The 24,137-nt window shown below is 39.5% G+C and overlaps 1 protein-coding gene across 7 annotated transcripts in view; it reads right to left on the reverse strand.

Moving 5' to 3' along the window:
- Positions 1-4,460: 4,460 nt before the first annotated feature.
- LOC129243848 (uncharacterized) overlaps positions 4,461-24,137 on the reverse strand; it is a 65,036-nt gene continuing 45,359 nt past the window's right edge. For 6 of the 7 annotated variants that reach the window (XM_054881217.1, XM_054881216.1, XM_054881214.1 and 3 more), the window contains 7 exons: positions 10,440-12,171; positions 9,724-10,369; positions 9,416-9,657; positions 7,704-8,964; positions 5,373-5,941; positions 5,093-5,303; positions 4,461-5,020 (listed from right to left, as the gene is read on the reverse strand). In XM_054881217.1, the coding sequence (XP_054737192.1) occupies positions 4,940-5,020; positions 5,093-5,303; positions 5,373-5,941; positions 7,704-8,964; positions 9,416-9,657; positions 9,724-10,369; positions 10,440-12,171 (4,742 nt within the window). In that variant the 3' untranslated portion in view covers positions 4,461-4,939. Of the gene's footprint in view, positions 5,021-5,092; positions 5,304-5,372; positions 5,942-7,703; positions 8,965-9,415; positions 9,658-9,723; positions 10,370-10,439; positions 12,172-22,636; positions 22,677-24,137 lie in introns of those variants that run through there. The other variant, XM_054881220.1, reaches the window with a different exon arrangement.

Genomic DNA, 24,137 nt, shown 5'->3' on the forward strand with positions numbered 1-24,137 from the left:
GTCTTATTAACTCTTTAGAGTGAAATTATTAAGGAGTTTTTTAGTATGGATAGCTTTCCCCAACGCACATCAGTGTAAGACTTACTGATTCTAAATGTCCTGTATAAATCTTACATATCCACCTAATTTACAATAATATATATAAAGAATTTTCAGGTTGGGAAGGATTTTTTTACACAAACATAACTGTAAATGTCGTCCGTAAGTCGGAAGAATGATAGAAACAAGACTCCGCCCATCACAGAGTGCGTGACGTCACACTAGTTGTTGTTAGTTGTGTAATGTTGCCAACCCATTGACACACATTAGGATAAGGGTATTAAGTCGCAAGCCTCTCAATGTTAGACAATACACTTATCAAAGTGGAAATCTTGTGAATCAGTTCTGCACGAATGCGTTTGCATAATCGAAGAAGGGTTGGAAACAAGAGAGTACACACTTTTGATTCTATGTGCTCTTCTATCAGAAGGCATGGAGTAGAAGAAATCAGCGGAGCTTTTCCGACTACTTCAGGTCCGGCATTAGATGTTCTGATTGGTTTACCACCACTTGATGCTTTCATCCAAGGAGAGGCCTTGAAGGCCATCTGCAGGCTGAAACACAATGGGAACTGGTACGGGCCCTGTGCGGCATTGGAACACAGAGAAGGCATGGATGTCGATCCAATGATTCTCTCCATGCCCCTTGACTCCATGCCATCAAGAGTCGTACTTGGAACGAGATACAGTGTAGCGCTACCAGAGGCTCAATTGTGGGAAGACTCAGAAAATTAGCCCGGGAAACACTGTTTTCGCATTTTTACGTATGGTTCCAGGACCGAGCATGGCTCCGGCTCTGGGGTCTACGTGGAATCCAGCGGGGCAAAACTGCATTTTGCTCTTGGAATGCATGCATCTGTGTTTCAAGCGGAGGTGTATGCAGTTCAAGAAGCGATGAGCTTTGTTGTGGAAAAGTGATGGAGAGGCAGATCAATATGTGTCTGCACCGAATCTGAGCTTATGGCCTTAGACAGCCCTCCAACCACATCAGGGGTAGTCAAGTCCTTTAAATCCAGGCTGAACTATGTCGGTAGACATAATAGCCTGATGCTAACATGGGTCCCGGGACACGTGGGTATCGCGGGTACGAGACCTCTGACTCCTTAGCTAAGATGGGCTCTAAGGCCAACTTTTTTGGCCCAGAGCCCGTTTTGTCACTCCCTTCTGCGACCATCACAGCCACGGTTAGCAAATGGGTAACTACCACCCACAAGCAAGCTTGGCAGGCTGAGAGAGGCTGCAGATGGACTAAACGGATGTTACCTGTCATGTCCGATCGACTGTCGTAAACTCTTCTGTCATTAAGCGGAGGGGAGGGCAGTCGGCTGGTTGGACTGATGACTGGCCACTTTCTGTGGGCGAAGCATATGGAAAGGTTGGGCATCTCAGACAGTGTACTCTGCCCAGCTTTTGAAGAGGAGGATGAGACAGCGGACCACTTCCTGAGTCACGGTTGAGCTTAAGAACCCTTTATAGGTGTTAATTCTGCATTGATTCAACTATGTATTGAATATTTCTTGAGGTCTACCCATAGAAGGCGTTGGTCTGAGTTGAACCGCTGCAGATTAGCCAAGTGCTTTGTGAAGGAACCAAACAGGAAATTAGCGAGCTTTCTCTTAAAACTTTTTAGGAAGGCCCTGAGAGTACTGATGGGTGTAATCACAAGTCACAATGCCTGTGGTCAGCATATGGCTGTCGTGGGAATCATTAGCGACCCAATATGACTATCCCGTTGTGAGAATGAGGACACTGCAGAGCATTTTCTCTGTAGCCGTCCGCCGTTTTCTAGAATCAGACTTAGGCTGTTGGGGTGCGATGGACTGAATATGGCTGAAGTTCATACTCTTCCTTGTTGTTGTTGTAGCAGCAATACTCATACTCTTCCTCTTCTGGATCTCTTAAGCTTCATCTTCCTTACTTGCAAATTCTTAATACAGAATGTAAGCGATCACGGTGATAAATTGTTCATTAATTTTAATACAAATGTGATAAATAATTCTTTCTTCTTTTTTACATTTAACAAAACTATAAAATATTAGATATAATATTATGGTAATTATCTCTGCTCCGGGCTGCTTCACCCAACTGCCCAATAGTTCTTAATCCTGTCCACTCTCTCATGTTATGTAGCCAAGACATTTGCTTCCTTCCGATTCCTCGTTTGCCTTCGATTTTACCTTGCACAATCAGTTGCAATAACTCATATTTAGGACCACAGTTTTGCGGCGCTATATTGTTAATAACAGCTCTCTATCCTTTCTAGAACTTCTTTGTTACTAACTTTGTCTGTCCACGATATTTTCATCATCCGCCGATAGCACCACATCTCAAACGCCTCTAATTTATTCATACTCGTAACCTTTAGTGTCCATGCCTCTACACCATACAACAAAACAGACCAAACGTAACTGTGAAAAAATTGAGGGAATAAATGTTTGCTTGCGAATTTAACTTTCTGTGCGTGCGTTTATTTCGCAGTGTGTCTATCTACTCCCTCCGCTGGCTAACGACTGATTTTTTAAATTGTACCAGTCATTAACGCAGCGGCAAATTCGGCGAAGGACACACTGCGGTATTCATATGCAAATTCCCGCTAATTCTATATATGCGCGTTTGTACATATGTATGCGAACAAGAAACAACGAAAAAGGAACTCTGCATTGACCGTTACCTATTGTGCGGACATACTAGTTGTGTACAAACACGCATACACAGAATTAGCGGGAATCAAATACATAAAGTATACAGTACAACATATATTTTTACAACTAATCAAGGGTTCCCAACATTTTACAAGTATCAGGGGTTCCCAATATTTTACAACTAAGCAGGGGTTTCCAACAGTAACATTTAAGGTACTGAAGACGTAATTTCATATTCAAGCTTTTATTGGAAAGAACTTTACTGTAATTGAAGAAAGCTTCCCTCACTACTTCAATCGGCAGCAAATTTCTCTGTTATTTGCCCATGTTTCGCTAAGCCAACATCCTAGGTACTTAAATCGGGATACTCTTTGGATCGGATTGCCATATACACAAATGTTTGAATTGGTGATTTGTTTAGAGTTTTTGAAACAACCATGAATTTGGTTTTTTGGGTGTTAATACTTAGGCCGTATTGCAGACTTTTTCCGTTGACTTCTTTAAGGAGATATTGCAGTTAATTTATTTTATCAGCCAATATTGTGGTGTCATCGGTGAATCGTTTGTTATTTATTATTTCGCCATTGACTTTTATACCTCAGTTGACTGATGCCAAAGCTTCTTCAAATATATATTCCGAGTATAAATTGAAGAGCATTGGTGATAAAACACATCCTTGGCGAGCTCTTGTTTTGATTGAAACATCACTCATCACGCCATTTCTTTATTAGGGTGTACGCGCCAATTATATATATATATATATATCACACCTTAAATACAAAAGGGTCAGAACTCAAAATACTAAGATTTTCAGGAGAGACGAAAAACGTTTTATGTAAAAATTATTGTAATATTTAAAGAAAATATTGTTCCATCATGAAAATATACAACATTGAAGAAGGTTCTACTATATTTTTTTTAATTTTATATTATGTTTGCGAAAATAAAACAAAATTTTGATTTATGACTCTTTAACTGAAATGTTTTCGATTAACTAGTGATATTATCTTAAGTTGTGCCTTTTTAACTGATAAAATGTTTTAATTTTATAAGTTTCCTAACCTAATTGAACTCACTTTTCACAACTAAAGAGGCACAATGGAAAATAATATACGACGAAATTTATCTCTTTTTACAGTTATAGAGGCAGAACTCAAAATAAAACTCTTTATGTGTAATAAAAGTAATCAGCTGTTCTTGAGCCCATTAACGCAACTCAAAATAATTCTCTTTAGTTGATCGTGCAAAAGCAACACACTTGACATAAAAATAGGCATAACTGTATTTTTCCAGTTAAAGAAGATAGTTATGTGAACGAAATATTTGCAGCAGTTAGAAATGCGTACTCTGAATTAATTTATGCAAAAAACTCAGTTTTGGAAAATTTTGAGTTGTGACCCTTTTGTATTTAGGGTGCGATATATATATACATATATTATTGTATATATATATATCACGTTATTTTGTAGTCTCCCGTTCGCAGTTTGGCCGAATACAAGTTGGAAATGCACCTTATTTCTTTTTCATTAATGTCCATTTGCCTTAAAATGTCAAATTGTTTTGTGTGCAGGACCTTATCAAAAGCCAATGAATCCAAAAGATTCGCGGTAGAGTGATCTCAAACCAATTTTTTCGTCTTACCATACATAGTGTATCTATTCTTTCTCTCTATTTCTTCCACTGTAATCTATCCGGGTGTAGTACAATAGTCTTCCTGCTTGAGTCTTGTCATTATTTTTTCCATTGTGCGTAAGCCACATACTCATAAGAAAACTGCATATTTTTAAATTGTTTTTTGAATAATTTTATTTAAATATTTAATTTCCATTTATACTTTAGCAGTGAATAAAATCATCATTTAGTTTTCATCTCAAGATGTTGTGTCCTTTGTATTTTCTGCATTTATTTTGTTACATAAGCTCTTTGTTTTTATCTTATATACACTACTACAATTCGATTTATTTCCATTTTTCCTAACAATTCTTTTATATATACGAGTATGTAAAGTATGTCTAAACTAAGCACATATTTAATTTTATATTGCTCTAATTTGCCCCAAACACTTGACCAATAATTAAATTAGAATTTTCCTCGCTTTGTTTTAAGTCCAATTTAAATTATACATATATATAGGTGTATGTATGCATGTATGCATGTATGTCTCTATGTACGAGTAGGTTGTTTGTTGGTGGTTGGCTTTTTTGTCAGTTTGCCCTGTTATTGTTCGATTTGACGCCCGGAAATTCCTTTAATTTATAACTATTCACAATCTCTTACGATACTAAAGTTGTACTGTAGTAACGTGTTCGCTTCGTGTGCTGTCTCCTGGCAAATGTTTTGCTGGACAAAATCAAACAAAAAATTAATATTCACTGCATATTTGATCAAATCCAATAGTCAGCAGTTGTTTACCTTTTTTGAATCGCTGGCTGAGGCGCGCAACGCCAAACTTCGCACGAAATAGCCCCGGCTTGGTATATTAAAATAAATAACCGACACGTTGGGTTCACGCTGTATGATGTTGGCGCTAAGTTGATGGGCAGATGATTGCTGCAAATGCACTCCCTGATGTTTGGTCAGCTCGCGATTACTACAAATGCTCCACAACAGTGGCACAGAGGAGCTGCAAATGGCAGGAAAAATCGAATCAGAGTATAAATAAAAATAAAAAATGAATCCCTGCTTCTCTTACGCCAGTTGCAGCTGAATACTGGATTCCTTGAAAAATCTTGATAGTGGAACTATATAGGTCATGTTCAGTGATTTACCGCTATGTGGACAATGATGCTCCATACCGAATGTCTCATTTTGGGCCTCGGCTATCAAACCGCTATTGATTTGCCAACAATCCGGTTGGGTAGCTGCTCCGACTTGTATTTCTAATGACGCACTATTTGCTTGTGGGCCCACATTTTCATCTGCTGCCTTAACATCAATATCGAGATGCTCGTCGGAGCTAGATGTGTCTTTTGACGAATCCGAAAGGTCTGATCGCTGTTCGCTGGACACTTCGACCACTTGAGTTTTTTTATCCGTCCCAATGAAGGTAGCATTTGTCGACAGTATAGGTGTAGCCAGAGAACGTGGTTGTGTGTCAGAGTCCGCATCACTATCGGCGCTGTCGGGGCTCGACTCAGACACTTGTATATTTTCGTTGCTGATCTGTTTCTCTGCGGTGACTGAGTCTTCTTTGGCGCGTGCTATGCCTGCTAAATTGGCTCGAAGTGCCGGTAGTTGATTCGATTCCTCGAAGCAAAACGACTGAAATGCAATGAGAAAAAGTTATAATTAGTTTATTTAGTTTAAGAGGTTGTCATTGTTATTGTAACTCTGAAGTGACAGTCTTAAGCCAAGTATAACGTAGCGCCGACTGTTGTGGGAGCGTAGCTTAAGATGACGAAACTCCGTTCTATATAAAAAAATGTTATCCATTTTCTGAAATGGAAGTTTTTAATCAAAAGAGATTCCCAAATGAATAAATATTTACAAAACGTGTTGGAAATTTCAGTTCTAATATTCCTGCATACTTTCGGTATCTGAACTTTTGAAAATGGGTGCTCGAAGAGTTGTTGTTGTAACAGTACATCAATCCCTGCAATGGGTGGTGGTAGGACTCCAATAACAGAAATCGAAGGTCGGGAGTTTAGGAAGGTGATAAAATACTGTCCGATCCTATAGTTGCAGACGTGTCTGGTCTTGAATCCTGTCATTGTTTTTCGCCTGGGGTATGGCTCAGCCTTTAGCAAGTCCCTGTAGGCGTAATTCTTTTGGTAGTACCCTAGCAGGATTTTCTTGCTTGCTGATGGCAGTATTCTGACAAATCTGAAGCTTTTCTACTGCGCATCATTAGTACCAGGCGACTAGACGGGAGCAGCGTAATTTAGAACCGACCGGCCAATAGTCTTAATTGTCGACACTACACACATTTCTTTTTCTTTGCCCCAAGTGCGGCCTCCGAGTAAGGCTGACGAGATAAACGTTCACTCTGGAGCATACGCCATCGATGCCATTGCCGGCCGCCAATATCGAATAATCGTCAGCATAGGAAACCAATGAAAATCCTTTTGGAGATTGAGAGAGCTTTAAGATGTAGAGGGTGGAATCAAGGGTGAAAGGAAACCACCCTGCTGCACTCCTTTGTTTACCCTCCTCTGTTTTGAGTTTTGAACCCGAAATATTATTGCTGACCACACAAGTGGTGCGCGCCCTACCTCTTCAGTCGCGGCATCGACTCTAACGACGCTACTAGGAGAATCCTCTCGCAGGGCGGTTTTGCTTAAGCCCACGATTAACCTGTGTACTGATACAACCGTTATGGAAACTGATAGCCCAATCGAATTACTATGAAGAAAGCGGGATTGAATTTCATCGGTCTTCGGCACCAGATCACTGCACTGAAATTTTACAATTTTGCAAATGGTTACTGCTATCAAACTACTGTTACTTCGAAAAAAAAACAGATTGATTCAGTTTATCGGGAAGCTGTACAGGTAAGATGGAAGCCTCTTAGAAAAAGGCAGACACGATAGTAAAATAACTATGGTAAGATAGTAATAGCAGAAATATATACAGCCCTTGGCATATCGCAGACACAAGGAGAGCATCGTTAAGAGTTTTGAAAGGGCTGCTTTTGTGCTTATAACCCGTTAAGGTTTTTTAATCTTTGTAGGAATGTCAATGTCTATTGGTTAGGTTTTCCCGCTTGAAGTAGGGTGGCTTCTCAATCCAACGTTTCGAGCCCGAATAGTGCAGTTACTGACAGCACTGGTTACCAATAATATTTACTTGAATGTCGCGCTTAAAATAATTTTTGGTCTTTAAGACCTTTTAATATTTCTTCGAAAAATAGGAATTCTTATTTCTGCTTCGGAGCCCATTTTTATCCAAAAGAAGCTATAAATGAACTCAAAGAGGTTAACCTCTACTCCATTATATTTTATCCCTTGCATTCCTCCACTCGGTTCTTAAGAACGATTAGCTGTAAAATCTTAAGGCTATATTACGTCGAATCTAAACCACTCACCTGACAGTTGGATACCTCATCATTGTTGGGCTTTTGCGTGCATTGAGGTGGTACACCAAACATCTCCACCTGTACGAGTTTACAATATATGCGCCCGACGCTACGCTGAGAAGTCGATCTGCGTCCTAGCACCGATTCATGCCCCAAACCGAAATCAAATCCAAACCAAGCTGTTATGGGATTATCTACCGACTCGTTGTTGTTGCTTAGACTCTGTAAGTCCAACAGATCTGTACTATCCACTTTGCTTTTCAGCACCGTTTGACTTTTGTTTGAGATCGCGGGCACTTCCAATGAGTAATTTGTGGGAATGCCGTCAATCGTTACCTTGTTAGTGGTGAGCGGTAAGAGTGCTGATGGTGGTGAGACCGCTTTGTAGACATTGCGCGAACGGTGGCTATAGGCAGGGGCAGTGGTATCTGGCACGTTGTTGTTACTGCTGATGTCGACATTTCTGCTATTACCATCATGATTAACATTGTGTTTGGCGTTCACGTCACTACTCGATGTGCTTACAATGGACCCAATCGAATCGCCAATGGTTTCACCATTCTCCGACAACGTCTCCTCATGTGAACTGGCTGGTCGTATTGCCGAATCTCTGGCAGCCAATGCCTTTTTGGTAACATGTTGCGCGTCGATGTCGATAGAATTGTTATCGAAATCGTGTGCCAATGGCGCTGTGTCGGTAACCTTCTCCGAAGAGGTTTCATTATTGCCCAGTGGCTCCGTACGCTTATGGTTCGGTGTAAGATTCGAGCTATCATCTGGTTGTGTGCTGCTGGTGCCGCGCGTATTTTGGAAGCTCGCAATTAATTTGGGCACTACTTGAGCCTGTGGCCACTTTGACTTATTTTTGCTGCTTATAGTCTTGTTGATACGCAGCTGTGGTGCTGTAGTCGTCACTTTATAAATATCCTTTCGTGGAAGCAGTGGCTGAAGGCTGACAAGTGGTTTTTCCATAACCACCGTCAGCTCATCATTGCGTCCATTTTGTGCATATGGATCACCGCTTTCATCGTAACTGATTTCCGGACGTATACGCGTGAAATTCCGATGCCCAGGCGGACGTGATGTTGTTGTTTTATTTCGACTGAGAAGGTTGTGCACTTGGACGATGTAACCTTCTTGTTCATTTATGAGAACCGAGTCATGGCCGAGAAGATGGCCATTGCTATGAAATTGGAGACGGTCTAATTGCTTGTAGTTGTAGTGTTGTTTGTTGTGCTCCACGAAGTACAAAGTGGAAACAGCAGCCAGGCTATAGTGAACCGATGAGAGTGAGAGAGCATAGGGTATACAAATTAGAATTAACAGGAAACGAGCAATATGTAAATTCCAGTAATCATCTCTTTTTGTCTCTGAAGAAAAAAAAATCCTAACGAAAAACATGACCCAAATTCCATTTTTGAATCTTGCAAACTTTGGTGATTATGTTATGATGGTGGCGAAAGTCACTACCTGAATCTGAATGTGGTTTTTTTCAACTTTTTTATAGAGTAGAGTGTGCAATTTTGAAGATATCACACTAAACTTAAAGAAAAGTTCAGAAGTTTAGAATAACGCTGATTTCTTTCCAAAATGGCCGAAATGAAAAAAGGAACGAATTTCGTTGAATAGAACTGAGTATTAGCTCCAGAGATTTGTACTTTTCATACAGATATGCTATTTATCCATAAATACTATAAAATAAAAAAATTTGTTTAACTTACCATGCGGCCATAACGATTACCAATAAAAATATAACTATCTGCAAAGACTTGTTCGAGCATAATTCATAGCCGCCACGCGCGCCACAGGCTTTTGCGATCCCATACTTTTTGCTTCGCTGCTCAAATTCATGCTGTTTTATCAGTCGATTGTTGCGCTCCAAATCTTCGATACGCGTCTCAAGTGAACCGGTGACTTTGCAGAGCTCTTTAACAGCACCAATATTTTCCATTAAAATGCGATCCTATCGTGAGTCGCGGAAGCATAAGTTTTAGCTTGGAAGATAATTTTAATTATAATATAATTCTACCTTATTGACCAGCAGAAAATTTTCGATGACATTGCCATTCGGCAGCACGATACTGCCAGCCTCTTGTACCGCATCTGGTATAACTTCTCGTACCTCTTGTGCAATAACGCCGGTATCGACGATCTCCTCGCTGTCGCTCTCGCACGAACGTTTCAGACCTGAGTGAACTGCGAATTCGGGAGCGTACCGATAGCGCACTATGCGTATTTTTTGTAAGTTGCGTAGCTGCACTGAAGTATCGAGTTCGCCGATCTCGTGCTTAGCACGACTATCACTGGGCTGCACTATGTGACCGGATACTTTCAAATTGCCATGCACAACCAAACTCTCGTCAGGACGATCAGTGTTGATGCCAACTCGTCCGGCGTGGAAGATGGAATCTTGCGTGAGCCCACGTTGCCAGCAAAGATCGACGTCGGATTCAAATTGACCTGGATTGGAGGCACGCACAATAATGCGCTCACTACCTTGACTGATGATTGGAAAGTTGCCAGAAATTGTGTGCACATGAAGGCCTACTACCAGTTGGAAGTAACGTTGCTCAGGATTGGGACGCCCCTTTTTTCGCATATTGTTGTTCGTAGTTTCAGAGAAATGTAAACGGCCCACCGTGACTTTGCTTACAATGTGGCTCTGGAGATCGATGCTGAAAGAGAAGCAGACAAGGTTACAGGTAATATTTGGAGGAGTGAACAAAATTGCAGATCAACACTTACGGCACAGGATAGAATGGTTTCTTTGAGCGATCGGATTGGCTTTGCTCAACCCGTATTGTCTGATTTGGCGCTTCTAATTTCACACCATAAAAGTGTAAATGGAAGGAATTGATTTTTTCTAGACCGGACGGTGTTTTAACGAACTTCGCATCGCCTTGCAGACGTGCGTGGCAAGTTATTTGAAAGTGGTTTTTTTTCTGGCAAACAAACGCATCGTCGGAGATGGAGAAATTGAAACCTTTATCCGCGTCTACACGGTAATACACCACCGCGATCTCTTGCAGGCTTTGATCGCAAAGTTTGTGCCAATTTTGTGGCTGGAACGGGCTGAAACGAATGCAGGGTGTAAGAGCATTACTGTCACCACCCTCACCACCGCCACTTGGAGTGGTATTATTGCCATCGAGACTGTTGTCCTGATTCGAGTTGATAGTTGACAGCGCGGGAGATAACGAGGCAGCTGAGTGTGTGGGCGTACTGGTAATATCAGCCGCATGTGCGGGTAGTGCGATGGTCACTGGTGACGAGGTGCCGAGCTTCTGTGGTTCCGCGACTGCTGTAGCGCCGTTCGTTGGACTCATCCGCAAGCCTGGATCTGGCTTAATGCTGGAGAATTCGGGGCAATCCAGTTGAGTGGAAAGTTTCCGTTTGCGGGACGAAGACAAATGCACAGGCGTAGTGGGCAATGACGAACGGCTGTGTTGCGGAGGGATTGCCTGACTTGTGCCAACCAAATGCACACGAGGCACATCGTTCAGCGGTGAAGGGAGCGCACAGGACGTGGTGTGCGGAGGCAAGGCATCCAAGCCATTTACGATAGTAACATTTGGATAATTCACTGATGGAAAGTTTCCACTTTGCAGGCTCTCATACGACAACAAATCGCTTGTATTGTGCTGATTGTTGTTGTGATTTGAGAACATCAGCTGATGCGGTGGTGGCAATTCTATATGACTGTGGCCGCCGTTAGGATTGCCATGCGGATGTGCGGTAATAGAATTCCCATGTCGAAGTTGTGTATGTGTGTGTGTGAGTGTAGCTGGATCCATTATGAGGCCTGACTCGTGTTTCACACGTATTCCACCCGTTCCGTCGTTTGGCGGCACAGTTGGCGAGTGATTGTGGTTGTAGTGGTGTTGAGTGGAGATGTTTGAATTGTTTGAATTGTTGCTGTTGTTATGTTGCGTATGTTGTTGCTGATGGTGATGATGTGGTGTTTGCGTTTGGTGCGGTGGTGTAAATTGTGACTGCAAATGCATATCGGACTGCATCGCCGAAAGCCCATTGTAGACGTCGCGAGAGGTCAGCGTCAGCCCGTGAACGTCTTGCAGCGGACTGTAGGGTGGTTCTGAGCCAGAATCGGGCGGACTATCGGGCATATGCGGTGTATTGTGGCTAACTGCGCTCGGAATAGGTGTCGCTATTGGTGTGGATGCCAGACTAACACGTGCTGATACACTGACTAATGAAATATTGCCATCGGCTGTATTTATTTGTTGCTGATGTGGAGGATGTGGGTGATGTTGTTGGTGGTGTTGTTGTTGGTGTTGGTTAGAATCGAGCTTCGGGCTACAACCTAGCGGATTTTCACGTGTATTATTTGCGTTCGCGTTGGTATTGCAACTATTTTGTGGATCCAGTTGACCAACGGCGGCTTCAACCTGCATGAACTGTTCCAGATTACCAAAATCGATTGCCTCATTGTCGATGCCTCCAATGAAATCGGATCGATCTGTGGGTGATAAAGAATACACACACACATACATATATATTTTCATGCTTTTCTAGCGATAAAATTGGTGGCATAAGTACATTGATTAATTGTGAGTTACTCATTACTCTAGAAACTTGTTCAACTAATACATACAAATTAGTACAAACACTTAGATAATCATAACTATTAGAAATTATTAACCTTTTGTAAGTGCTTTTTTTGCACTATACAAATATGTAAATATTTATGATTTTTAGCGCAAACTTTGCGTTGTTTTACAAAACTAATTTCGCTTTATTGATTATTTATTACGTAAAGGGTCATCAGATTGGAGGTACCTTTTGCAATAGGGTTTTTCAATAAGCGTAATTTACGTATTTAGGCTAAAGAAGAGCAACCTAAAGTCATTCAAGAACTGTCATTACGTCCATTGAAAATAAAAAGCAACCGTTTGGTGAGGCCTATAGGCTGGAACAATCATCCGCCTATATTTCTTCCAACTCGAGGCTGGCGCCAATTTAACAGTGAATGACGAACGCCATCGGGCCATGGTAAACAACTTTTTGATACCTGAAATTGAAGCTCGCGATCTCCACAACATTTTTTGTACAGTCCGTAATACAATGGATTTACTGCGTCGTCGTTTGGGTGAGCGATTTATCTCCCGTTTTGAAGCAGTGGATTGGCCACCAAGATCGTGTGATGTCACACGTTTGGACTTTTATTTGTGAGGGTATGTTAAGTCTAAATGTTTTGTGGATATACTAGCTTCGATTAAGGCATTGGAAGCCAACATTACTAAAGTTATTCACGAGATACCGACCGAAGTCCTCCAGAGAGTGATTCAAAATTCAATCATTCAATCAACATTTGAAAAGGATGATCTTAAAAAAAATTTCATGAATGGTTCTACACAAAAATAATAAAGATTACCCAATCAATTTGAATATTTGTTGTTTTCTTTCAATTTGAAACCAGATACCTCTAAATTGATCACCCTTTACATACATTTTCTGACACTAAATATAAATATTACATATATATTCAACCCCATTTACATAGTTATCAATAGGATAAATGAGGCGTAGGTATTTTAGAGTTACTGGCTTTTAATAATTTCTTCTATAATGGGCCAGTACTTTTGTCAGTGGTTTGTTTTGGTTTTGAAAAAGATTTTTATATTTAGAGTAAAGAAAAACATGATACTGAAACAATAAAAGTACCAAATTATTGGTTTCACTAACAAGCAAATGTATTGAGTATGTGAAATTTGTAAAAGGCGAGCGAAGAAGCACCGAGAGAATGGTAACTCCTAAAATACTCAGGCTAAAAAGCCCATTGTATTTGAAGCTCTGGAAAGTAAAAGCGTTGATAGTCAAGGAGGAAAGGAGAGCAGTGAGAGAGAGTAAGAAATAGGATAGAATATAGACAGACACAGAGATAGCTAGTCCTGTGAGAATTTTCCAGGTTCTTTGATAAATCTGAAAATATCCTCCAGTTTGAGAAAACGAACTTTACTCTTTCTCATGACATCGGAACCCAAAATTCGTAGCCTAGCTCTAGCAAAGACAGGACACTCACAGAGAAAACGCTCTGTGCTATTCGGCTTCTTTAAGCAAGACAGGCAAATCGGGTCCTCAGTGATTTCAACGGTTGTCATTATGCCGACCCCGTACCTTGTGTTCTGTAATGATACCGATCATCAACCGAACGTCTATTCAAATATTAATTGTTAACAAATAATTTGGGTCTTAAGCCCAATTTTATTAGACTTTTTCTCGCTAACGACGCTACGAATGCTGGCTTCCAAGTCGTCAATAGTACTGTTTTATAAGCATAGACACAGTACCTTTGTACCTCAAAAAGTAGTCTAAAGAGGCCAAGTCATGTAACCTGTACAGCCAATTATTTGGCCACCAAAATTTGAAAATCTCGTGCCAAAAGTGGGATGGTTTCACGGATGCATGAAATGCTATACCGTCTTTCTGAAATCACTTGGCAGTTAGAATAATTGTGTTAAAATGGGAAGCGCAAAAGGCGCCAATCATTGTCTGTATCGCGTTTTTAACTGATGGTTTCTGTAGTACGCACACTGTGAGATCGTTTCATGTGGTACATATATTATTAACTGGAATGAACCCAGATGTATGATACAGCATCGTATTGCGTAAAAGCTGCTCATGTGGATGATTATGTGCATGGTAATGTGAGCGAAGTGCTCTGCAAGTTTGATTACAAATCTTTGCTAAGCAATGGGTCAGAGTATGTCGAGCAGAGATGTCGAAAAACTTGTACCTACGTCGACTACTGGTTGAACAGATATCTTTAACGAAAGTTATAAACCCCTAAAAATACCTTTCTATATTTATTAACTAACTTCGTAGATACGCAGACGACTGTAATAATCGCACGAAACACTGAAACACAGAAACACAGGTGATAATCCGAGTACAGACTTGGCTAGAGGACCACGGATTAAAACTGACCATATGGAAAACAAAAGGATTAGCTCTCCTTCTGACAAAATATCAGCTCTCTAATCTAGTGGGTTCTCTCACAGGACACAATGCGCGAGGAATGCATGCTGTAAGACTTGGAATCACCTCGAGTCCTTTTTGCGCTGGATGTATGGAGGATGAGGTGGACTCATCTCAGCACCTTCTCCTTAGCTGCCGTGCTCTGGCGGAGCTAAGATCCAGGCATCTTGGCTCTTACTTCTTTGCCACGCCTGCTGATATAGCTGGCGCTGACATTAAAAATCTGATGAATTTTATCAGCAGCACAAAGCGGTTGACGCAAACATAGTCATCGTTTGTAATCCGTCCGCTTCTAACCATCCCATCACCACCTCTCCCCGCCCTCTCCCTGCATCCCATCGGTCTTTCCCTTTCACCTCACCTCCTTCATAATGGTATCACAAAGGACGAATCTTTTTTCGTCCAAGTGTGCTCACTCCCTGAGCAACCATACCAACTTAACCTAACCTCTCCTTCTAACCAACAGAACTGCCTCATTAGAAGCAGATATGCAAGTACTTGGTGCTAACTTTATCGACAAAAAAGGTAGTCAAATACCTAGCAGTGCAACTCAAGATTAACTTACTGGGCGCACATAAATTAAGCTGCCGCACGAGTTGCCAAAGTAAGCGGCATGTTAAGTAAGCTCATGGCAAATCTTGGAGGTTCAACTCAGACCAGCGAAAACTTTTAATGGATACGACGAACTCAATTCTTCTATACCAATGCAAAATATGGGCAGATTTGCTAAGGCCGAAAAACTTTACAATCTGTACTACGCACCTCCACTCTCAAATTGGATCCTTTATACAGAACAGTATCAGAAGCAAAGGTTTTAGTTATCGATAGATCTTCTAACACAAGAACGCAAGAATCTCAGGAATTCCAGGACTATGCTCCGATATTAGAATTTAAACGTTCACACTTTGGCAAACAAGATGGAACTCTGAACAGTAGGGTAGATGGACAGTGAGACCAAATCCCGATCTAAAAAGTGGGTAAAAAGAAAGCACGGTGAAGTTAACTATTACCTCAGACAGTTTTTGTCTGGACACGGGTCCTTTCGCCAGTATTTGTAGCGAATGGGAAAGGTGAATCTATCAAATTGCATTTATGGAAATACTGAGCACGATGAAGCGGAGTACACCTTCTTCAAATGCGAGAAGTGGAACCCAGAGAGAACAGCTTTGCAACGAGCTATTGGGGTGTGTACACCTGAAGAAATAATCGAGGAAATGATGATAGGCGCAGAAAACTGGAATGCCGTTGAGGATATTATCCGCAAAAAGAGGAGTGAAATGGAATATGGATGGAAAAAAACTAGTTTCGTGGAGGTACTGAACTGAATTGCTAAACTCTAATGGCAGGTTGGCTGTTAGAATAAATGTTAGACTTAGTTAAACACCTGCCCATGTTTTAAATCTTCAGCCTGCGAGAGGACAGCAAAAGGATCTAAAAGTGTTATAAAAAATCCTTACCAAGTTCGTGCAGTTTGTGAGAAAAGAGCAGCTTTAGAAGCAGCAGGTAAGCAGCCTACATACATATATACACATTTTCATAAACTGTAAGTATATATGTATGTATTATATATATATATATATATATATATATATAGAACATACTTGTATATGCATTTAACTATCCACAAAATCCACATTAGTTGAAATGTGTAAATTGATTTGCGGAATTTATTTGCAAATAATGTCATTGTGTTTGATCAATAAATTTCATACAACAACATAATATTACAAGTATAATTTGGGAGAAATATGAGCAGCTAAGAGCGAAGCTAAAGAGTTTGTTAGGCCAACAATTAAAGGGGTGTAAAGTAGGGGTAGAGTTAGTTTGACGTGGTTTACCCTTAAAGAGTAGTTGGAAGGGTAAAAGCGCGTGTATTATAAATATTTATTTTTGCACAAATGCAGACCTATTTTGAGACACACGTTTTCATACTTAATAATTACTTGATATATTTATGTTATAATAGCGCTAAATATTTCTGACGTTCTGTGTAAAATGAATATCAGCCAAGTTTCAAAAAAAAATAAAATAATAATAATAAATAAATAAATGTGGTAAGTAGAAACTATTTACTCTTATGATATATTTAGGAAAATATTCAAGTAAGCACAGCGCTTCAAATTCGATTGTGAGTATTTTGTCAAACATTTGTATCGAAACGCACTTAAAAGTGGAAGAAATATTGTATTATAGATATACATAAGTATTGAATTTTAGAGAGTATATAAATATATTCTTATGCTCCAATCGCTTAGCTTTTGAAAGCTGAAAATGTTATAGAAACATGTCTAAACCCCGAAATTTCCATTATCCTAAATTTCCAAGTCGATCCGAATAATAGTTTCGGAGATACAGCCTTTGGAAGGTGTGCGCTCCAAGCCACTTTTATTGTTACTCAAAACTTTAAACGCGTTTTTCTCGGAACCGTGGTTTCGAATTCGGTTGTCAAATGTTCTCGAAAACTACTCAACCGATCTTGATGAAATTTTACACAGGTGTTCGAGATACAATTTACTCGTGCTTGAATGAAGGATTTTGTTTTTTTTTTTCAATTACAACTATTTAAAAAAAACAAAATGTCAAGCAAATTTAACCGAAATTTTATTTTTTGGAAAAATGTCTGCCAAAATTCCTATTTTTACTTTTTTTCTTTCCTTCGTTCAAGCACGAGTTTATGGTCTTAACTAAAGCACTTATTTTTGGTTTTTTCATTTTTTATGATCTTGTCAGGATTATGCTGACAACGCGGACGCACCTTTTTTCGAGGGGTCACCGAAAATGACGTCACATTGGAGGAGTTTTATTTTTTTTGTTTTTGAAAATTTCAGAAATTATTCTTTAAATATGTATCTATAAGACAGAAAAAAGTTTGAATTAAATAAATAATTTTTTATATAGAAACAAAATATTGAAAATAGGCCTCTTTTTACCCGACGAAACCCATGTAACCCCTTAACACATTGCCGCTCGCTAATATTTTGTTCAAATTTACTATAAAACCGGTGATTTTAGAACTGGAAATTACTTTGGGAGGCGTGTAATGAAACTAATATACGTTAACTTTTTTCCCATCAATATATTTAAAGTTTTTCAAATATCGGCGTTTCATATATGGATCTGTCGGCCAATAACTACATAATGTAGTTTTTTGTCTGGCGCATTAAACTTATAATACCAAGAAATCGCTTCATTTCACGAATAATAGCATCAATCCACTTCGATGTGTTTTTATAAATTTTATACCTACGTTTTTGTTGGTGTCGCTATCTAAACTTTCTTCTATATCACTATCTGAAATTTCGTTCCCGGTCACCAACAAATGTCCAATGAAAACGAGAAATCTCGTTCCCGGGTGTCAATGTGTTGAGTGGTGAAAATACGAAATCAAAGGAGGCACGGGTGCGTATGAGTAATATTCATTCAATTCAAATTCCTGTCGATGGGGCAACAAAAAATCAAAGAAGAGTTTAGAAGAGGAGCGAAAAGGTTGCTAGTCCTACAATGACATCACAATGCGCGACTATGCGAGGCAGAGTTCTTAGAGGCAGCGACTACCTGAAAAGGTTTCAACACCTCGTCGTAAATCTTCCAAAGGACAAATTGAGAATACTTACAAGAAGAAGAAGATCACAACCCCAGTGGCTTAACATGGCTAAAGGAAGTGCACATTCGCTAACTGCAGCTCAATGCTCTATTCCCTAGTGGCATTGTGGCATTGGGTCTGTATGAAGTATGGTGAAGAGAAGAGCAAAGCGGAATAGGTGTTTAGGCAGAAGTGTGTATCTTATATTGTTGTATGTCTTTATAAATAAGTAGGTATGCATTACGTTTCTCTGATTGCTTAACATTTTTTCGTCCACCCCATCTCTGTACTTCTAAAATGCCTAATAGAATGGTGAATCGAAACTGCTTGCAGCAAGACTCTTTACGAGAGTCATCGAGGCTTATACAATTGGACATTCTGATACCGAAATACTTGATTTGGTCCCACATGTCGTCATGCGTTGCTAAAGTTTTTTTTGATTGAAAATTCCTCTGATACATTGACTTTTCTTGTTTTCCACCTATATTCTTCACATTAAATAATTCGTGCTGCTTAAGGTCTTCGTAACTTAGGTTAATCCAGGAAATTTCATACTTGCGCTAATCGCTATTATTGGGTAGTCGTATTTCTAATAAAACTTCAACTCATTTTTTTTTATATTTATAATGAACTTTGTTAAACCAAATATGTACCATTTTGGTCGACCACCTTTTGTAAAACTTTTGTGGTTTCTCGGCGAAAAACTGCGACAAGTAATTTTCACAGGCTTCTCTTGAAGCCTACTTTACTCCATTAAGGGAGTTCTGCATTGACCGAAACAAATGGTAGTCCGATGGTGCAAGGTCAGGGCTATATGGTGGATGCATCAAAACTTCCCAGCCAAGCTCTCCCAGTTTTTGCCGAGTCATCAAAGATGTGTGTGGCCTAGCGTTATCCTGATAGAAGACGACGCCCTTTCTGCTAATCAGTTCTGGCCGTTTTTTTCGATTTCGCATTTGGCATTCTTCCCTTTTTTATACAAAAATTTCAAAATATAACGAATTTCTCATTATTTTCACTCATTTTTGAACAGCTATAACTGTTTTTCAACTTCTCCGAATTTAATTTTTTTTTTGGTTAAATGAAACTTAAAATGTCACCTTTCTACCACCATATGATATGCCACAATGTGATTGGTAGCACTGGAGATAGACGACTCCAACGACATCATTGACAAAATATGAAAAGACTTTTTCGACTACCCAATAATTCGTACCTCTACGATTTTTTCGTTCTCTAATAAACAAATGCCAAAACCCAAAACCTGTATATATATTACCAGTAAGCCTGTTGTATGCTTTAATAAAGATACGTAATAATATATTAAATTCAAATATTTCATATACGGACAGAAGTGGAGGTGAATATGTAGATAAGGAAAAGAATAAAGATAAAGATAAACGAAAATACATACATCCCATGGCAGCCGGTTCTACGTTAGCGGAATGGCTCGGGTTTTTCTCAACCAAGGGCTGCCGCCTTAGTAAACTAGACGTGTCTAGTGATCTGTTTATCACCCATAAACGAAAATAGGTAAAGATAAATAATAGATAAGAATAGAAAAGATAGATAGGAAATAGAGACAAAGGAAGGGATAGAGATAGGGTGAGGGGTAGAAATAAAAATAAAAAGGTAAAGGCAGAGACAACCACTGGGTGAATACTAGATGGCAGTAGTGAATAGTTTCTAGAAGGTACATCTTTTATGCCATGTTTGAAATTTGTCTAGCAGACAAATGTCTAATTTTACACGAAAGAACAACGCGTTAAAATTATTGAAACTTATTTTGAAAACGGTCGATCTGTAAAAACAATATATCGCAAATTTCTTGATTTTATTGGTGGAAATAATCGTCCGAATGAGTCGACAATTCAAAGGTTTGTGAAAAAATGTCCACATATTGGTTCTGTCGAGTATAGAAAGAGAATTGACAGTCCAATAATTGGACGTTCTATTGAGAATATAGCTGCTGTAGCGCAACCTTCAAAATCGATATCTCGACGTTCTCAACAATCAGGCTTTCATGAATCGCCTGTGTGACAGTTTTTACTTGCAGACGTCATCATGGTGGACCTGAGTGGTTTCATTTTTCACATATAATAAGAGCCGTTTTTTGAATAAAAATAGTGAAACCTCAAAGAATCTAAATTTGTATATGCTTTACTTAAAACAACGACTCGGTGTGTCTTTTGAAAGATCCTCTGTATATAATTCTCAAGCTGATTTTTATACCTCAAACTAATTATTATTGTCCTCATAGAAAATGATAAAAAAAAATAAATAATTGGCGCGTACACTTCTGTTAGGTGTTTGACCGAGCTCCTCCTCCTATTTGTGGTGTGCGTCTTGATGTTGTTCCACAAATGGAGGGACCTACAGTTTCAAGCCGACTCCGAACGGCAGATATTTTTATGAGGAGCTTTTTCATGGCAGAAATACACTCGGAGGTTTGCCATTGCCTGCCGAGGGGCGACCGCTATTAGAAAAATGTTTTTATTAATTTTGCTTTCACCGAGATTCGAACCACCTCTCTGTGAATTACGAATGGTAATCACGCACCAACCCATTCGGCTACGGCGGCCGCCAATAGAAAATGATGCTGATTAGAAAATCCGTATATAATTTGCAAGTAAAAGAGTTACCATACTTTTAATTATCGATTACGCGCAGCAGCATAACGTCTACAAACGAGCAAAGTAGCGCTACTGTGGACGACGTCATCTTTAACTTCTATACAGCCAAAGATACATACCTATTTAAATTAAATTTCTCAAATTGTACTTTTTAAGGCTTGATGGTCTCTTATAGTGTGGAGATTCGCACAAACTGCTTGTTAGGGGATTTTTGCTATCAGGTTTGGTGATTTGACGATTTGTAGATTTGCCGCATCATTTTTTTCACTTTTTTGCTTTATGAGTTGTTGGAAAGTGAAGGATGATCAGATTGGTGGTACTTTTTCCAATAGTGGCTTTTTCACAGATCACGCGTTAATACTGTGAAACTAAATACATACTTCCTTCAGTATTCATTGGCATTTTATCATGAAAAGACCAACGCCTCAACAACGTTTCATCACCACAAATTGCAGTGTGGTACATAGGGCCATAGAAGCGGTTACAAATCGTACAATTGGATTACGAAAATCGACGCTCTGTGAAAAGTTTCATCGCGTGCCCAGACCAACTTATGGTGTACAGCGATTGAGGCCGATTTTTGGCTTAATGACAAAATTGCAGTATTTGGGCTGAAGAGCAATCCGAAGGATTTCATTACATCCATTGAAAACAACCGTATGGTGCGGCCTATGAGCTGGAGGATCGTCGTCCCATATCTCTTGAAAGACGAGGCTGGCGCCAATGTAACATAGAATGGCGAACGCCAAAGCTTCGTAATTGTCGAAATTAGATTTAAAAAAATCTGTTCGCTAAGTTCATAGAGCACATCGTTCATTTAACGTGTGGCTTAACGCTGCTGGCATCATCTTGTTTTTGTTCTTATTTATTTCAGAAGGTGGTGAATGGCGAGCGCTATTGAGCCATGCTGACTGATTTTTTTTTCCAAAGAAGGCGCATCTTTCCACACAGCGCGCTTAACAATCGATTTATTGCAATATTCCAGCCACCACTGACGCCATACTTGTATATTGGAAAAAGTGGTCAAAAATTGGACGGGTGGCATGGACCATGTAACTCTTTGCCGCGGCGTATATATACCGGATATCAAACTTAAGAAATAAATGCCATGAAACTATATTTTTTCTTCTTCTTCTTAACATCACAGTCCTTGGTGAACCATTGCTTCATTCACAACCTTGCGCCATCTGTCCCTATCTAAGACTACCTCGTTTCATCAATGCACGTTGGACTTTTCAAGGTCAACTTCCACGCCTTCGCGCCATCTCTCTCTGGGCGTCCTTTTCTTCGGCCTCCAACAGGGCGTAACTCAAGTGTCTTTCGAGTTGTTCTCTCTTTCGGCATGCTAAACTCGTGTCCGAGCCATCTTAACCTCTGAGGTTTTATAAATCTTATCACAATTTCCCATGGAACTATCTACCGGATTATAATAAAAAACACCTTCTAACAATTTTTCTGTTTTGTATTATCATTTAAAATTTAAGCTTTAAAAAATACACCAAATATTTCTAACCACTTTCCTGCGCTATGGATAAATTTCTTGTCTATGTGCGACCTACAGGATCAGCCAAGTCCAACCTAACCACTTTAGCCTACCTTTGCACTGAACTTGAACCAATCGATAGAACAAATATTTTTCTATTTCCAAGCTGTAATTTGAATGTTAATTTTCATTATAACTGCAGTTAAAATTTATGTATGTTGTTGAAGCTTTCTCAGTTGAAATTTACCATTTATATTCTTGGGGTATTCCATGATATCCAGCCACTTGTTTTGCGTAGATAAATTTTTAATTGTTTTTCTTTTCAATTAATTAGTTGCCGCAAAACATTTGCAACAACGATTCCGAGTCGGAACACTTGTTAAAATACGGCCATCGTGATTATTATTTTAATATTACGAGTATCAGTTACTGAAATATGTTATTGTATCGCATAGTTCGAGTATCTCACGGTTCACAATTCGCCACAAACTACATCGAATGTTTGCAATCGGAATGCAACTGCCACTTGAGATTTAATGTTTAACAAAAGTTTTTGTGCCTTCTGCGTTGTGCCAGCATTAGAGTCAATGATGAATGCGAAGAGAAGATACCATTTCAAAAAAAAATTTATTAAAAAAAAAAATTAAAAACGAAATAAAAATAATTTATTGTACTCATATGTGAAACACCACAAATAAAATTATTGTTACGTGTAAGAAAACGCAAGAGAATGCATTGAACAGTGGAAGCGACAGCATCATGATTGCATCTGTTAGATACGATAATTATCTAATGTGTTGTAAGCGCACCAAAACGCTCGCTTATAAGCTAGGCTTCAGCCTCGCCAGTGCGCGCTTGGGCGTGTGTGTGTGTGTGTGTGTGTGTGTGTGTGTGTGTGTGTGTGTGTGTGTGTGTGCAGGGAGGCGGGATTGGGTGGCGTTGCGCTGAGCTAAGCAGGGCTGAGCCGCGGTTGATGCACTTCACAATCGGTTGAGCATCAGTGAAAATTATAAACACTAACACACACACGCACAAACACTCGCACACACATTTACAAAAATATGTGTTTATACATACATGCGCATCACGGCATAGGTAGTACGTACATACGTATGCACGTCAAGCACCTAGCAAAACTATCAAATGCAACAAAAACAATACGAGTAATAGCAGTGATTATAATTTATAAAACTTTTCAACTACAAGTCAATACATGTGTAAACGTAGACATCGGCAGCTGCATTTGCCATTATCGTGCCGGCATGTAATTATTGTTGTTGCAAAAAATGGTTGTATTAGATGGTAAGTATGTAATTCTTTTTTTTTGTTTTCATTTTCTTGTTTTCCGTCGTTTTTTCGCTTTTTTCGCCTTTTGAGTTTTAGTTTGCCGTTAAGAAGTGAATGATTCAACGCATTGAAGATCCGCAAATGCTGACGAAAAGCTCATGCGAAACTGATTGGCAAACCGACATACACACACGCTCATTAATTCGTACACTTGTACGTGTATGCAAACGTGCGCTCACTGCACAACATTACTTCACTTTTAATTGTATCTTAGCGTTGTTGCACTTTAGCTGTCAATGAAACATGCGGAGCACAAAAAAATATTAATAAAATGTTGCACTTCTTTCGGTTAATGCGCTCGCCCCATTCGTCACACGTCACTCTTCAGTGCTTGCCACATGCCGCACATGCCACATGGCCATGGTCACTGCCAAAGTGAATGAGGCAAATGTAGCGTATCT

The sequence above is a fragment of the Anastrepha obliqua genome, chromosome 4 (genome assembly GCF_027943255.1).
Source record: "Anastrepha obliqua isolate idAnaObli1 chromosome 4, idAnaObli1_1.0, whole genome shotgun sequence".
NCBI lineage: Eukaryota > Metazoa > Arthropoda > Insecta > Diptera > Tephritidae > Anastrepha > Anastrepha obliqua.